Below are 15,879 nucleotides of genomic sequence, written 5' to 3' on the forward strand. Positions count from 1 at the left end.
TGTGGACTTGCATTTTCACTCAGGGCCCCTTGCCTGCTCACCTGACCTGATCCTAACCTCTGGGCCCAGAGGATGCTGCTCCTTCCCTGTGCTAGGTTCCCAGAGTCCTGGAGACGATGCTAAGGCTACAGGATCCTAAATGTGATCTTAGAGACACAGCCATACAACTAAAAAAGTATTCCCAGAGTCGGGCGGAGGTGGTGCATGCCTTTAATCCCAACACTTGGTAGGCAGGGGCAGGCAGATCTACAAGATCTAGTTCCAGGACAATTAGGACTGTTACACAGAAAAAAAGCAAAAAACAAAAACAACAAAAAACTGCAGACACTAATTGTGTCACTTGGTAAATGTGGTGTCTGCCATGCTCTTTCACTTGCAAAATTATTGTTTCTCTTTATGATTGGCACGTGTATTGTAGGAAGATCACTTCAGACTGTCGATAACCAGGATATCCAGACTTTCATCCACAAATTTTAGCATCCATTGGTATATCTTGCCTGAATTAATTATCAGAACGAAGACTACAAAATGGAGTTTAGTTGGGTTTGGTTTGATTTTGAGGCAGGGTCTCAATATGTAATCCAGACTAGCCTCGAACTCTCCACCCTGGTGTCCTAGCCTCTGACTGCTAAGGTTACTAGAATGAGCCCCCATGCCCAACTCAATTGGAGGCATTTGACGTTCAGTGCAACTTAGTACATCAAGAAACTCTTGGCTGGTGAGATGGGTTAGCAAGTAAAGGTTCTTGCTTCCAAGCCTGAGAACCTGAGTTTAGTCCCCAGAAGCCACATGGAGGAAGGAAAGAACCCCCCAAAATTGCCCTCTGACCTCCATATGCACACACCATGGCATGCGCATGCATACACACAGACACACCCGCACACCAAATAAATGAACAAAATCATAGTCTTTAAATAGTAGAGAACTTGGTATTCTTGGAGCCTCCCACTCTCAGGGGTTTTCCTTACTTTCCTATAATAATTTTTTATAAATAAATAAGTAGAATAACATGAAAAAATTTAAGCGGAGAGAAATTCTAAAACAAGTAAAAAAAACTCATGATCATGAACTGGAGCTTGGTGTTGTGGCTCATTCCCTTAATCCTAGCACTTGGGAGCAGCAGCGAGTGGATCTTTGTGACTTAAAGGCTAGCCTGGTCTACATGTGAGTTCAGGACAGTCAGGGCCACATTGGGAGACCCTGACTCAGAAAAGAAAATGAGAAGCAAACAAACAAACAAAGCCTCTTGGAGCTATCAGATTTTGACCCCGGAAGGTGCAGAGCTGGAAGGTGTCAGCTGGATATTCCCACAGCATCCAACCATGGCTAAGGGGGACTCGAGGACCCCCAGCTTCCGCCTCCAGCACATCTTGACTTAATTAGTTCAGGGCGGGGAGGTTTATGGAAGACAGGTGTCCCCTGCCCACTGTCCCCAAGCTCCACTCCCAGCTTCTGTCATCAGCTTCAGACCTCCCGGAGGCCTGGGCTCTGCCTGACCTGCCACTCTTTGGTCCCCAACAGACTGACCTTCAGCTGTGTAAGCACAGAGAGCCTGGTCCACCTGGCATCTGGTCTGGGATACTGCCACCATCTGGAAGAGCTGGAGTAAGTCGGGGTGGCTGGCGAGGACAGTGCTGGGAGGACAACCATGCCTCTGGGAGGGTGACAGAGATGCTTCCACCTGTCTCTGTTCTCCCCGACCAAGAGTAGCAGTCCCCAGACTGAACACCGTGTTCCTGAGCTTGCCTTTACCCTGGACTCATGGGGTGTCTCTGGCTAGATTTGTCTTTCTCCCTGGGTTGGGATGGCACATTTGTCAAAATGGGACTTGAATCCGCCTCTGCCTCAGCTGGTGGTGAGTGCCAGGGTGCAGAAAGCACAAAGGGACAGCACAGTCATCATAGCCTTGTATGTCCCTCAAGCTATACGAAGCCTTCACCTGGCATGTCCTTATCTGATACAGCTGTGACTGTCACCTCTCCTGTAGGAACCCTAGAGCTTGGCCCTTGGGGCCAGGAACGCCCTTGGGGTAGAGGCTCCACAGAAAGTCTAGACTATTATCCTCAGCTCCAGTCAGCCTCCCCAGGGTCAGGGGCCAAGGGCCAGGTAGGACAGTGCCTCTCCAGGGCCTGGGGAAAGGGGCTGTCCAGGGCACTTGCCTGAATGGAGCCTTCTGCTTTGTCTCTACAGTTTCTCTAACAACCATCTCTGTGAGGAGAACATAGAGCTACTGATGGGAGCCCTTCAGGGGACCTGCAGGCTAAAGAGGTTGCAGTAAGTGAGGGGAAGCTAATGCGGACGGGTGAGTGAGGAGGTTCATGGGAAAGGGATGAGTGAGGAGGTTCATTGGGAGGGGGTGAGTGAGGAGGTTCATGGGGAGGGGAGTGAGGAGGTCAGTTGGGAGGAGAGTTAGTGGGAATTAATGGGGGAATGAGTGGGGTCCATGCAGGGGAGTACATGAAACACACTCAGGATCCACTGTCTCCCCGTCTCCTCTCTGGATGTACCTTTGAGACTCTGGATGGCGTCCCCCACCTTTTATTCCCCTGCTGAGCTGAGCCTTATCAGGATGCTTGGTCTCTGGACACATAATCCCCAAACCAAAGCATCCTAGGCAGAACTTAGAGGCTTCCTTCTTTTAAAAAACAAAACAACAAAACCAAGACAACAAACTCCAGCATGCCTGGATCCAGGGGTCAGCTACTGGTCTGTGTTGTCCCACCCAGCACCTCCACATCTTTCTTTCCTCTTAGCGGAAGGAAGCACATTTCTCCCCGTGCTCAGTTGGAGACATTGCCTGAGCTCAGGTCACAGACCTGAATGAGAGCTAAGGCCTGCACTGTCCTCTGGACTTAGAGAGGGTGATGATTAAGATGCTGTTACAGAAGAGAGGACACAGATGCTAGGCAGAACCCTTTCTATGCTTCTGGCACCAGCACAGTGCTCCCTCCCCCTCCCTCCCTCCCTCTCCCCCTCCTTCCCTCCCTCCCTCCTACATCATGTGCACATGCCAGCATGCATGTTTGCACGGCCTTGGTGAACACCCAGAGATCAGAGAGCAACTTTAGGGAGTAGCTCTTTCTTTCCACCGTGGGATTCAGGGATCAGATTCAGGTCCTCAGTTTTGGCACCAAGCACCTTTACCTACTGAGCCACCCTGCCAGCCAACAGGTGTCTCTCAGTAACTCTACTTCTACTCTCCCTAGTAATTTGCAGTCATCAAGTTCACAGAGGTGCCAGGAACAGCCCAATCCAAAACGCAGTCCCATCCTGCATAGACCCAGCTTAGGCAATATCTTGTGAGCACATTTAACTTCATCTTCGGCTTTGAATCTGTTTTTCTGATGACCCAAAATACACCCTGGCTATAAAAAGCTCCATAATTTCAAAACTATGCAACAAAGAGAGTGAAATCCCCTGGAGATGAGCTCCTTCAGGAAACTTCCCGAAACAGTCAGTCTTGTGAACTGTTTGCCAGACTTTTCTCCACATATGTGCCGCACGTAGTTGAAAAACAGCCCGTCTTTCATCCCATAGCTATGACAGGCCCCTGGTCTATCTCTCTTAGCTCATCTAGGGGAACTCACTGAGGATGGGAGACATTAGGAAACCTTGGGCCACTAGGAAACCAAGCCCCACCCCACTTCTCCACCCCAGTCTTTCCACAGAGCTGTTGCTTGGACTTTCCCCAGCTGCTCACTGCTTTCTTAGTCTTCTGGAATCTTCCAGAAGCTTTATGAGAGGTTAAAGACCCAAGAAGATCACTCATTGGCTCATTCATCTGTGTGATCCCGAAGCCTTGGCCAGGGCTAGGGGTCGGTGATCCTGTAGGTTGGATCATCGTGCCCATCACCCTCAGTCTTAAGTCCCAGACACTCAGGCTGCTCCTTACTACTTCCTTCCTTGTTGTCTGGAAGAAGCAGATGGGTCCTCAGTGTACAGAAGCCAGATTGGTCAATTCCCTGTCTTCTGCCACTGACAGCTCCCCTCAAACTGAGCCAGCTTCTTCCAGCGGTCCTCACAGGATAGGGAGTGGACCCTGCGTAGAGTTGTGCCATCCAGGTACAGTGGACCCTGCTCAGAGCCACGCCATCCAGGTGTGGTGGATAGGCTCTACATGGACCCTGCTCAGAGCTACGCCATCCAGGTGTGGTGGATAGGCTCTACATGGACCCTGCTCAGAGCCACGCCATCCCCGTATGATGGATAGGCTCTAAGTGGACCCTGCTCAGAGCCACGCCATCCCGGTGTGGTGGATAGGCTCTACATGGACCCTGCTCAGAGCCACGCCATCCCCGTATGATGGATAGGCTCTAAGTGGACCCTGCTCAGAGCCACGCCATCCCCGTATGATGGATAGGCTCTAAGTGGACCCTGCTCAGAGCCACGCCATCCCCGTATGATGGATAGGCTCTAAGTGGACCCTGCTCAGAGCCACGCCATCCCGGTGCGGTAGATAGGCTCCTGACAGACTTGCCTGTCTTCGTGGGCTGAGGTTTTGTCAGTCTCAGCACTGATTACGTGTCCTTAAGAACCCTAGCTCTAGGAAATCAAGGCAGTTGGCCAAGTCCTGCTGCCACATTGCCATGCTGGTGCGGGCACGCTCTTCACCTCTCTAGGCTAAGTCTTCTCTCCAAGCTTTGATTTTCTGGGATTATGAGGATTAAGTGAAATGATGCATGGTACGTGCCGAGAGCAGAGGCTGCGGCATCCCCTCGGTAGAAGCCTGGCTAATACTGTCATTCTTCCCTTTGGGGCTCAGGCTGGAGGCCTTGGAATCACCAGCCAGTGGGTAACACATGGCTGGGGCCCTAGAAAGGGGTCCTGAGGTTTCAGGTTCTATTCTTGCTGCTGCTGCTGCTGCTGCTGCTTTCTCTTGTGACCCTGAGTACGCCCCCTTCCTCTCTGGGCCTCAGTGCTCCTCATCTGTAGAATGGAGATAGCAGTGTGCCCACCTTTCAGCATGGCCCCAGCCCAGTCTTTGGTCACTGTTATGTGATCTCTGTTATTGCTCAGTCTAAGCTTGTGGTGGAGAACACAGAGTCATTATTGGGCCATGTGACTCTAATCCTTGTACACTTTCTGGGTGCCCTTTTCTTTTCACACTTCACCTCGGAGGGCTGTGGGAGTGCTAAGTGCAGAGCCCTCACGAGTCCGTCAAGAAGGGGCTTCCGGCTGCATCCCAGGCATGCAAATTTCACCTGACCCCCTCTCTCTAGCCTCAGTCACGTTCCACTGGAAGTCTCCTCCCTGGCCTTGCTCATTCAAGGACTAAGTCACATGACCCTACTGCAGCACCTTAGGTGAGTAATCAGTGACCCCTGGGAAAGAGTGAGAGGACCACTGGTCAGCTCTGTCTGGAAATCCTGGGCACACCTCCTTTATAACCCGGGTTGACTCCTTCTGGGGTCCTCCCTGGGCTTTCATTGTCCTTGCCTCCTAGTGCCAGCAGCTTCCTCCTGGCTACAAAGGTGACCTGGCAAGGTGGGCTCACTTTGGGAGCCCCATAAAAGCCCTGCCCAATGCCTAGAACTCTCTGTAGATTTGTGTTAAGATGAGAGTCGTTTCTGTGCAGGTCCAGGTGCCGATTGTGTTTCCCATGAGCACCTCAGTGGTGACCGTTTTCAGGGCCAGAGGCCACGCTTTGTGAAGTGAGGGACACCACTCCCTGCCGAGCTGACAAGAGAATGCCACGGGCATTTGGTTCTGTCATAGGCCCACATGGCTCTGGCAGGGTCTGTGGTCAGCATGTGGCACATAGGATCCAAAATCAATCCACTGCAAGGCAGTTGGCTAAACGTCAACGTGAAGGAATAAACAACCCTGGGCAGTTTAGTTTACTTTGAGTTTAGCTTAGCTCTTGGCTCTCATACAAGCAAGACCAATCCAGATGCAGAAAAGGCAGAGGGGGTGATGGTGGTAGTGAGGGGTGGGGGTGGGGTGGGGCCTACTGCTGGTGGTGGTGATGGTGGTGGGGGTAGGTAGGGGGTGGGGTGAGAGCTACTGGTGGTGGTGGTGGTAGTGTCCATGATATCAGAGAAAGCCCCCTTTCGGTTAAGATGCCTTTAAGTGAGGAACCCACAAGAGCTTGCCATCCTGCCAGACTCCCCTGGGAACTCAGTTCATGGGGTCCAGGCAAACAAGGCCAAGCTGAGGATCGTAGTGTCTGCTGCAGGCCCAGGAGCTTTAAGCTTCACCACTTTGCCTGCCAGTCACTGTGAGACTCCGGCAATTCAGTTTTCTTACCCGGGACACTGAGAGCCGTCATTGCCACCAGCTCCCTTTCCTCCAAAGGCTTTTATGAGTGGCATATGAATTTCTGGACAGATACAAGTTCGGCAGTCTGAAGAGTTCTCCATACTGTGCCTGCAAAGCCCCTGTGCCCCTCGGGGGCCTGTATTATGTGTCTCCAGGCTGAGCAGGAATGGCATCATGTGATGATGGCTGATGTCTTCCCAACGCTCTTCAGAGCTGCCGACAGCGTGGAGGAGCTGGGGAAAGTTGCCTGCCCTTCCCCCAGATTCCAAACAACTTTGTCAGGATAAAATGATGGGGAAGAGGGGTGGGTATCTCTTCAAGTAAGCCCTTCACTTCTTAGTGTCCTCCTTCACACACTTCCACCCTGCCTAGGCAACTCCAGGGGAGAGCTTTGGACCCCCAAAGATGGCATGCAAGGTATCAGGAAAGATTTTAGGATGGCAGCAGGGAGACTACCCTAAACAGATACCATGAATTAGGAATCTCATCCAAACGCGAGATGATGAAACTCTCGTACGAGCTGAGGCCTTTCTCTGTGTGTCATAACCAGGAGGGCTATGGCAAGAGATGGGTGGCAAGCTGATGTTCCTTCATCTTTGTTTTCCTCCCCAAGCTTGAGACACGACCAGCTCGGAGACGCGGGTACCCAGAACTTAGCGGCCATCTTGCCAAGGCTTCCAGGGCTCAGGAAGTTAGAGTGAGTCACAGCCCTTCTGAAAAGAGCCCGCAGGGACAACAACACCATGCTCCTGGGAGATACTGGACCCTGACCCAGGCCAGCACTGGAAAGGGGACTCTCTCCCAGCCTTGTTGCTAGGGAGGGGGAGTTCGTGATCTCCTAGGCCCTGTTCTCTGGGTCTTTGTGTTTCATCAGGATGCAGGCATGGCTGCATCTCTAGTACAGATGTAGTGGGGAGGGATGCAGGAGGAGAGGGTCCAATAACCTTGCCTTCCACAGCCTCTCAGGGAACAGCATTGGCCCAGCGGGGGGAGTGCCGTTGGCAAAGTCTCTCATCCATTGCGGGTGCTTGGAGGAGATCATGTGAGTGTCCATCCAGGTGGGGTATCCCACAGGCCCGCTGGCCCCCTTGTCCCTTCAGAGCAGGGCCCAGTGGGGCTTCTGAGCAGGCTGCCCATACTCATTCCTTCACCCCTTTCTTCTTTCAGACTGGGCAACAATGCTCTGGGGGACCCCACGGCCCTGGGGCTGGCTCAGAGATTGCCCCCACAACTGAGGGTCCTGTGGTAAGTGTCTTCCTGCCAACTGTGCATACAGAGCAGTAGAGAGGGGACCCAGGAGAAGTGGGATCCAAGCAACCCATAGTTTGAGTAGCCTAGCCTGAGGTTGGAATGACCGCTTCTCTGCTGCCGCTTCCCAGTCCCCAGACTAAGATTAATGTTGACCTTACCCATTGTCGCTGTGAGCTCCTAGCCAAACTTCTGCCCCTTCTGAGTCTCAGTTTCCTCATTTGTAAAAGGATGTTACCAATCTAAGCTTTTCTACCTAAGAGCAAGTCTCTGATGGTGTTTGAATTAATGTTGGCAAAAGGCTACATGAAAAAGCTACAAGGGCATTGTTCCATCCTCTATAGGTCAAAACCAGGGCTTCCTGAGTTCCAGGCAGCCCTGGGGCTGTGATTCTTGTATGTACCATTTTCTAGGAAAGGTCTCAGACTAGAAACAGGATGGAAAGCTTTACTTCCTAATACACGAAGAAGCCAAGGCTTGGACTTAGCATCTCAGACCCCTAGGTTAGGGAGGGACCTTGGCATTCACTGGGTTCTTTGTGGGTAGGGACAGGGTCAAAGGCCAGCTAAGGTTGTTGCTACAGTCAGAGGCTTAGGGAAGGCTCCCAACCCCAGAGTTGGCTGCAGGCTCCTCTTACCTTTTCCTTTCCAGTCTGCCATCCAGCCATCTGGGTCCTGAGGGGGCCCTGTGCCTAGCCCAGGCCCTGGAGCAATGCCTACACATAGAAAAGTTCAGGTGAGGTGGGCCCTACCTGGGCTGAGAGACAGGTGGGGGGGGGGTCTGGGGCAGTTCTGACTCCTGTCTACCCTGCCCCACAGCTTGGCAGAGAATAACCTGGCCGGGTCTGTTCCACATTTCCGCAAGAGTCTTCCACTGCTCAAACAAATTGAGTAAGGAGCCTTCCCTGGTTGTCTGGAGCCCTGCAGGAGGGCCATTGATGAGATGGGACTTAGAGCTGGGGGTGGGGGAAAAGAGGATTTTCTTAACCTCCTGGCCCTGGCCAGGCCACTCTGGTCCCTCCTGTTCTCACTATGGGAAAGGGAGTCCTGCTAGCTGTGGCCCCTGTCTCAGAGGGCCATCACCATTTCATCCCAGCCTGATTTCCTGCAAAATTGATGACCAAGTTGCCAAGCACCTTGCCGCCAGCCTCATGCTCTGCCCAGCTCTGGAAGAAATCTTGTAAGTGCTTGCCAGGGCCCTGAGTTGTGAAGAGCAGCTGCCTCGGGGGCTGGCCCTGCCTACTGTGTGCTGGAGTTGGCCCTGCTACTGTGTCCTGGAGTTGCCCTTGCCTACTGTGTGCTGGAGCTGGCCCTGCCTACTGTGTGCTGAAGTTGGCCCTGCCTACTGTGTCCTGGAGTTGGCCTTGCCTACTGTGTGCTGGAGCTGGCCCTGCCTACTGTATGCTGGAGTTGGCCCTGCTACTGTGTCCTGGAGTTGGCCTTGCCTACTGTGTGCTGGAGCTGGCCCTGCCTACTGTGTGCTGGAGTTGGCCCTGCCTACTGTGTGCTGGAGTTGGCCCTGCCTACTGTGTGCTGGAGCTGGCCTTGCCTACTGTGTGCTGGAGTTGGCCCTGCCTCTCAGCTGGTTCTCCACTCTGGAGATGGGAAGCCCTATCTTGCCCCCCAGTCTTACCCCATGTACTCCAGCAACACAGGGCAGAGTCACTGGACTGCTCCTGCCAGTTTCTCTCCCTGTGTTGTGGGGAGGGTGTTGGGCCACATGATCTGCAAAGAGTTTTTGTCTTTGACTTTCCCTTTGGGGTGCTTCTCATGGTTTATGGAGACTCTACTTGTGAATAGCTATTGGTAATGCAGAAAGTAAAAGCTGGTAGACAGACAAACAGACACACAGACACACCAACACACCAGCTGTGACCTCTTTGGTCATCCCACTGCCTCAGACCTCAGACTCTGGCAGCACTGCGGAAAGTGTCAGACCTGACTACTGTGACTTGAGGCCCTGAGTGTTGAGCAGAAGAAAGTTCTAACTCCCAAAATACAGGGCACAGAGCGCAAGAGGACTTCTGGGTCTGTATCCTAACGAGTTTGGGAAGATTTGTTTTTTCTGTCTTGGGGATAGAACTCATGCATGTCAGGTGAGGATTATACATTGAGCTACACACTCAGTCCTCAGCGCTCTTAGTTCTCAATCCTCCTCCATATGCCACACGTCAGCACTTTGCTGACTTTGAACTCAGTTACCAGTGACTCTTCCCTTTTAACCAGTGGAAACAGAGTAAGGAACTGAGGACCCTGGGAAGGACCTGGGCCCCCGCTGGAAGCTCCATCCTCAGTAACGCTGTATTCAATCTCTTCAATACTTTCCCTTCCATCACATGGAGCTTCCACGGACCGTAGAGACATACGCTTCCATTGAAGATTAACTCCTTAAAGCAAAAACACTGTGGGGGAGGTTCAAAAAAATATGACACGCACTATCACGTGGGAAGCAGACATTGCAGCGAGGTGCTTGCTTGGCGTGCATTGTGTCATCTTGTGGGTTCTGAGGAACATGTTGCTCCGGAATTGGGATAGGGTGGGGCAGGTAGGGAGGAAGAACGACCTGTGCCCTGAGAATTCTTTAGGGGTAGGTGCTGAGGCGGCTGGCTGAGGAACCCCTCTTGTGCCTGATCCTGCTGGCACCTAGGGCTCCCCACTGCCTTCCTTTTACCTCAGTGCCCTCCTGCCTCTGAGCTTGCCCCTCCTCCACTCTGCAGGCTGTCCTGGAACTTCCTGGGTGATGAGGTGGCTGCTGAGTTGGCCCAGGTCCTGCCACAGATGGGGCAGCTCAAGAGAGTGGAGTATGACCCCCTTGGGTGGGGGGGTACAGAGGGGACCCCCATCCTAATAAGCCCAGGGATTACTGGGCTATCCCTTCCTCCCTAAAATCTATGCAGTATCTCTGGAGACTCTGGCTGATCCCAAGTCCCTGCCAATCTTAGTTCTTCCCATGCTCAAGATGTCAGCCTTTCTACTGCCCCACAGGGAGCCAGAGTCCACTGCTTGATGCTGGCAGTGTGGGAGGGGGTGGCCTTGGCTTGCCTGGGGTGGGACGTAGAGGAGGAAACCCCACCCCTAGCCTCATGCTTGCCTCTCTTTTCCTCTTCCCCTGCCCGTCAACTGCAAAGCTTGGAAAAGAACCGGATCACAGCATGCGGAGCCCAACTCCTGGCTCAAGGACTGGTCCAGGGCTCCCGTGTGCCAATCATTCGGTAATGAAGGGCTGGGCCTTGTGGTAGAAGACCACAGAGACCCTACAATTTGGATCAACCCCCTGTGGGGAGAGGGAGGGCCTGGGCGGAGAATAATCTAGGGAGACTTGGACTATCCCATTAGGAATTTGGCAGCCAGCAGACCTGAATCAAATCCCAGCTCTGCTGTTTGCCAACTGTGGTAACTTTGCGTCTATAACTTCAGGCCCCTGAATGTCAACTTCCCGACCTGGGAGGGTGGTAAGGACTAAAGAATGGATAGGGCGGAGCCCGGGACATGGCCAGCTCTCAGGGGGCAGCACCATGCTCAGGTGACTGCCTCCACTGGGTGGCATGGATGGAATGGCTATTCTGCTTTAGGCCTTGATCTTTAACCCTGTAGGTAGGTTAGGAGCAGAGCCCAGAGGATGAGGGAGCAGCTCTGGAGCTGAGGCCCATGTCTATGCCCACAGCCTCTGGAACAACCCCATTCCTGCCGAGGTGGCCCAGCGTCTACAGAGCCTGGAGCCCAGGTTGAACTTTGCCTTCTTTGACCAGCAGCCCCAGGCTCTTTGAGGAATCGATGGACCTCTCGAGACTCTTGGGACCAGCCCAGTGACAACCACATCGCCCACTAGGAAAAGGGGCTCAGGAGAAGAGCCTCAGTTGGTGCCCAGCATTCTATGAATGCCCCAGCGGGGGAAGAGTGCGTTTGTTTTATCACGATCCTTAGGGAGAACTTTCTTGGGAACTGAGAGCTTTGACTAAAAGAGGACCATACATCATACATGACATATGTTCCCAGTGGGACACTGGCACAATGAGAGTACTATGATGTCATATATGACAGGGAAGGCTTTGTATGTTGCACTATGACCAAGACACGGAAGGTCATACTCACGACAGAGTAGGTCATATATGTGGCATTACATGGAACTTATAGTGAGTGTGGTATCTGGTCAGTGGCTCTTAGCACCGTAAATGGTGGTGTATGTGAGCAGGGATCCACCTATGACATGTTGTCTATATCACATAACACTCAGCTTGCCAGGAGACCACAGGCAAGTCCAAGACCTAATTTATTACTATTTAAAAAACATAAAACTAGGCGAATAGTATAGGCCTCATAGCTGTTCAGGAATCTGAGGCAGAGGGGTTGCAAATCAAATTTAATACGCTCCTGTCTCAAAAGGTTAAAAAGGACTGGGATTCAGCTTAGTGGGAGAGTGCTTGCCTAGCATGTGTGAAAGCCTAAGCTGAATACTCAGTATCTTTTCTCTTTCTTTCTTTCTTTTTTTTTTTTTTTGGTTTGATTTTTCGAGACAGGGTTTCTCTGTAGCTTTGGAGCCTGTCCTGGAACTAGCTCTTGTAGACCAGGCTGGCCTCAAACTCACAGGGATCCACCTGCCTCTGCCACCTAAGTACTGGGATAAAAGGTGTGCACCACCACTGCACAGCTCAGTATTATTTCTTGAAAAGTATTTATAAGTGAATCTTGAGCAGCTAAGTGATAGCATTTCTGCCCTGGGCTGGGAGGGAGAGAACTGACTGGCTCAACAGCCTATAGTCAGGGCTCTGGGCATGCCGAGGACTCAGCATGAAGTCTCCTCCTGCCAGAGCTCGGTTCTCCCTTCTGTTCATTGGTAGCCCTCCCTTCCAAGGATTTTTCAGCCCAGGCTTAGGAGCTAGTTTGATCTTGGGACAGTTCAAACTCACCTGTTCTTTCCTGGTATAAGGAACAAAGCCAAACATAAGGGTCCAGGGATGGGTACTTTTAGGACATTAGGTAAGGCCACTGGGCCCACCCACTACCTCAGCAGGATTCTGAAACCCCTTGAAGCTCTGTGGTTTTTGTAACTTCCAAGAGGGGGAAAGATAGCCTTGTTACACTCCAAGTTAAACGATCAATAAATGCAGACAGTCCTCCTACCTGTGGCTGGTGTCTGATACGTGTCTCGCTACCCTGCTGCAGCCAGAAGTGCACCCCCCTCCCCCGCGCTGTGGACTGCAGAATTGGAGAGATGGCCCAGGTGCGCTAGGATGGGCAGGGGTGGAAGAAGTTACCAGTCATGTGACCACGGTAACTCACCATGCCTCACCCGGCACACGAGGCTGTTATCAAAGTTCAGGTGATAGAAATGGGTTTGTTTGACCGACATAATCCTTAAAACTCTTTTCTGGATTGATGATCAGTATTTAAATTTGGGGACTTGTATGTAAAAATCTCAACTCTGGCTTCTCAGGAGACGTTAAGAGCTGATTACATGACATCTCTCTTTCTCGTTTAGGGTTGAGTGCCATAAAGGGTGAAAAGATGTCAAAAAGGGTACAGAGACAGAATAGCCCCTACTCTGAGTGCGTGAGTCCCTCCTTCCACCACATTGTGAAAACCCAGGCCAGGAGGGTGCAGTTATATTTTGGTGCCACTAGAGGGCAGGCTGACCCACCAGTGATTTCCCTATGGCCCTCACCAGGAAGGCAATGGAACCCACAGGAGGTTAGTGGATGCCAGAGGCTGTTCCCATGTGACACTTGGGATGTCAGAGCATACTTGTGGCTTGCCAGAATGACTTGGCCCTTCACGTTGTCTCCGGCATCCCACCAGGCTGAGGAGAAAGTCCTCCGGCCAAGTGCCAAACACATATCTATCATACCAGGACAGAACACCCCTATTGAGCCAGAAACGGGGCACACCTGTTGCCACCCATCGCAATCATGGGCGGGAAGTTAGCGGGAGTAGAGGATTCACAAAGTTCACTAGGAAATCCTGGGTCTAAATTCTTGGGAAGCTGCCAGGTCAGCTAGCAGGAGTGTTGTCTGGCCCAGACTGAAGACAAGAGTCGTCAAATTTGACAAAGAGTCAGGAACATCCACCAAAAGCACCCGGGCAAGGGACATGCACAGGGTAGTTCCCAAGGACAAGGAGCCCAGAACACAGGACACTCTTTCCAGTTCACCCTTTTCCACTTGGCCTTTCCTCTCTGATTCTGCTCAAGTTCTAAACTCCAACCATCTCACAACAGTGGCTCCAGAACACACCACGGACGGCTGGCAATGCAGAGCTGGTTAGGTCCACCGCAAGTCGGGGTGCCAATTCCTTGTCCTTTTCCTTGAGAAACTTCTTTCCTACCGCCTACCTGCTTGGGAACCTTGGCAGGTTTCCGTCTAAAGCTAGTGGGGTCCAGTGTCCCTGGTGGCTTCTTCCCAGGGTAGGCTCAGTTTAAAAATGTAGAGAGAAACAAATGAAATCCAAAGAGGTGGTAGGCCCGCGAAAGGTGCTTTCTCTAAGAGGTAAGGATTGTGGCTCAGCCTGGGAGCACCCACGTCTGCCTGCAGGACTGGGATAGCCTCACGCTGCTGGTCACTTGCTCATCATCCTAGGTGTGCAGATGGAATCATAGCTACTCTTTCTGTCTCGGACCCGAGAAAGAAAGCCTTCCTGCTTTGTTGTCCTGTCCCCCAGCACACACAGCTGTCTGGGAGCCACTGTTTCAAACTGCCTTGGGGAAGTGATGAGAAAGCTCCCTAAACGGGTCCAGTTATAAAATACCTCTGTGTGCAACAAATGTGAAGGTCCAGCTTCAGCAAGCCTGGACCTGGTGTTCTGCATTTCTGAGAAGCCAAAAGAGAACCTGGGAATGGGAATTCAAGGAGCCTGCAGGTCCGGGTGTGCTGCAGACAAGGAAGTGAAGTGGTCCTCCACCCCTGATGGGTTCTGTTTTGACCAGCCAGAGCAGGCCTCATCCAGAGTTTACAGGAAAGACTTCTCAGTGGCCAGCTTGCTGAAGATGACCAGGCAGCCTAGGTCCTATGGCCTGGTCACCAGTAGGTCACACCTCCATCACCAGTGGGTGGAAAGTTATCAACAGTGGAAGAAAGCCCTCCTTTGTCTGCGGCCACACCACCCTACACGTTCCTGATCTTATCTGAGCTCGAGAAACTTTCCCTGTGACTCCAGCAACGCTACCCAGGCCAAAAAACAAACAAACAAAAAAAACCAAAAACCTCACTGAGCCCAGGTGATCTCAGACCCAGGAGACTGAGGTAGTGGTACACACATTATAATCACAGCTCCCTCTGTTCCCTCCCCTCCCACAGACCTGAGGCCCACCCAGGTCCTGGAAAGGGGATGCCTTTGACTCACGAGCATAGGGAAGGATGTGAGCAATCTGGGTTACTCTGAGCAGTTTGTCCAAACAACCAGCACCCAGGAAACAAAGCCTAGGAGCAAGTGCTGTGTCAGGCATCCCGCAGGGGCCTCTTAAGGGGCTCAGGCCTCCAACCGCACAGAAGATTCTTTGGGTTCCCAATGCAAGGCAAGTCTTCACCACCACTTTTCACCTTGCATCTTGCTTGCCGCGTATGATACTAACCCGTGGCAAACCCCTGACTTTTGTTTACCAACCTCTGCCCTTGGCTCTAAGGTAGCCTTATTGAGATATAAACCAACGCCTGACACTTGGGTTTATCGAGTAGTACAACTATTGATCATCATGACAAGATATTTGAGACCCGCGCCGACAAGGACTTCCTCTGGCTTGGGGTTTTGGCTCACAGCATGCTTGCTCCATTCCTACTGGATATTCCGGAAAGTAGAACATCACACCTCAAGGTGGTGAGAGGACAGAGACTTGGTAGAAAGCTATTGCACCACGGACAGAGGGAGAAGACACCCTCAAAGGCGTGACTTGGGTGACCTTCCTCAAAACCAGGCCCCCCCTCCTGAAGTTTCTATCACTTCCCAATAGGGAGTTATGTAGTACCTGGTCTTTATGATGGGCTTCCTTTGAGGCCACCTCTACCATAAAGTTTGAGTACTTTCTCCGGTTGAGCAATATTCCACCGTGTGGACTGTATACTGAACTTCCCCTTAACAACAGTTAATACATACGGAATCCTTCCCACATTTTGGCTCTTGTGAGTCATGCTGCTACAAACATTCATGCTCAACTCTTTGTGTAGATTTGCATTTTCATTTCTCTTGGGTAAGTCGGTACCTAGGAGAGGAATTGCTGTGACCCCTGCCCTTGACACTCTGTCCTCCACACCAGGGCCTAGTGACATCTCTCTCTCTCCCCTCCCCCACAGACACTCCAGTCACTTCAATCTTCTGGGCTTAAAAGAGTGCTGGTTTTAAATGGCATGGGTGAGTTGGGTCTCTATACTAATTGTCTTTAACCCTG

General features: G+C 51.9%; 1 protein-coding gene across 1 annotated transcript in view; it reads left to right on the forward strand.

Moving 5' to 3' along the window:
* Nlrc5 (NLR family CARD domain containing 5) overlaps positions 1–12,624 on the forward strand; it is an 80,203-nt gene extending 67,579 nt beyond the window's left edge. The window contains exons 37-48 of the mRNA XM_075976934.1: positions 1,522–1,605; positions 2,191–2,274; positions 5,220–5,303; positions 6,872–6,955; positions 7,217–7,300; positions 7,426–7,503; positions 8,158–8,241; positions 8,325–8,396; positions 8,602–8,685; positions 10,223–10,306; positions 10,634–10,717; positions 11,170–12,624. Of these exons, the coding sequence (XP_075833049.1) occupies positions 1,522–1,605; positions 2,191–2,274; positions 5,220–5,303; positions 6,872–6,955; positions 7,217–7,300; positions 7,426–7,503; positions 8,158–8,241; positions 8,325–8,396; positions 8,602–8,685; positions 10,223–10,306; positions 10,634–10,717; positions 11,170–11,272 (1,009 nt within the window). The 3' untranslated portion in view covers positions 11,273–12,624. The remainder of the gene's footprint in view (positions 1–1,521; positions 1,606–2,190; positions 2,275–5,219; positions 5,304–6,871; positions 6,956–7,216; positions 7,301–7,425; positions 7,504–8,157; positions 8,242–8,324; positions 8,397–8,601; positions 8,686–10,222; positions 10,307–10,633; positions 10,718–11,169) is intronic.
* The last annotated feature ends 3,255 nt before the right edge of the window (positions 12,625–15,879 follow it).

Source organism: Microtus pennsylvanicus, chromosome 6 (genome assembly GCF_037038515.1).
Source record: "Microtus pennsylvanicus isolate mMicPen1 chromosome 6, mMicPen1.hap1, whole genome shotgun sequence".
Taxonomy (NCBI): Eukaryota; Metazoa; Chordata; class Mammalia; order Rodentia; family Cricetidae; genus Microtus; species Microtus pennsylvanicus.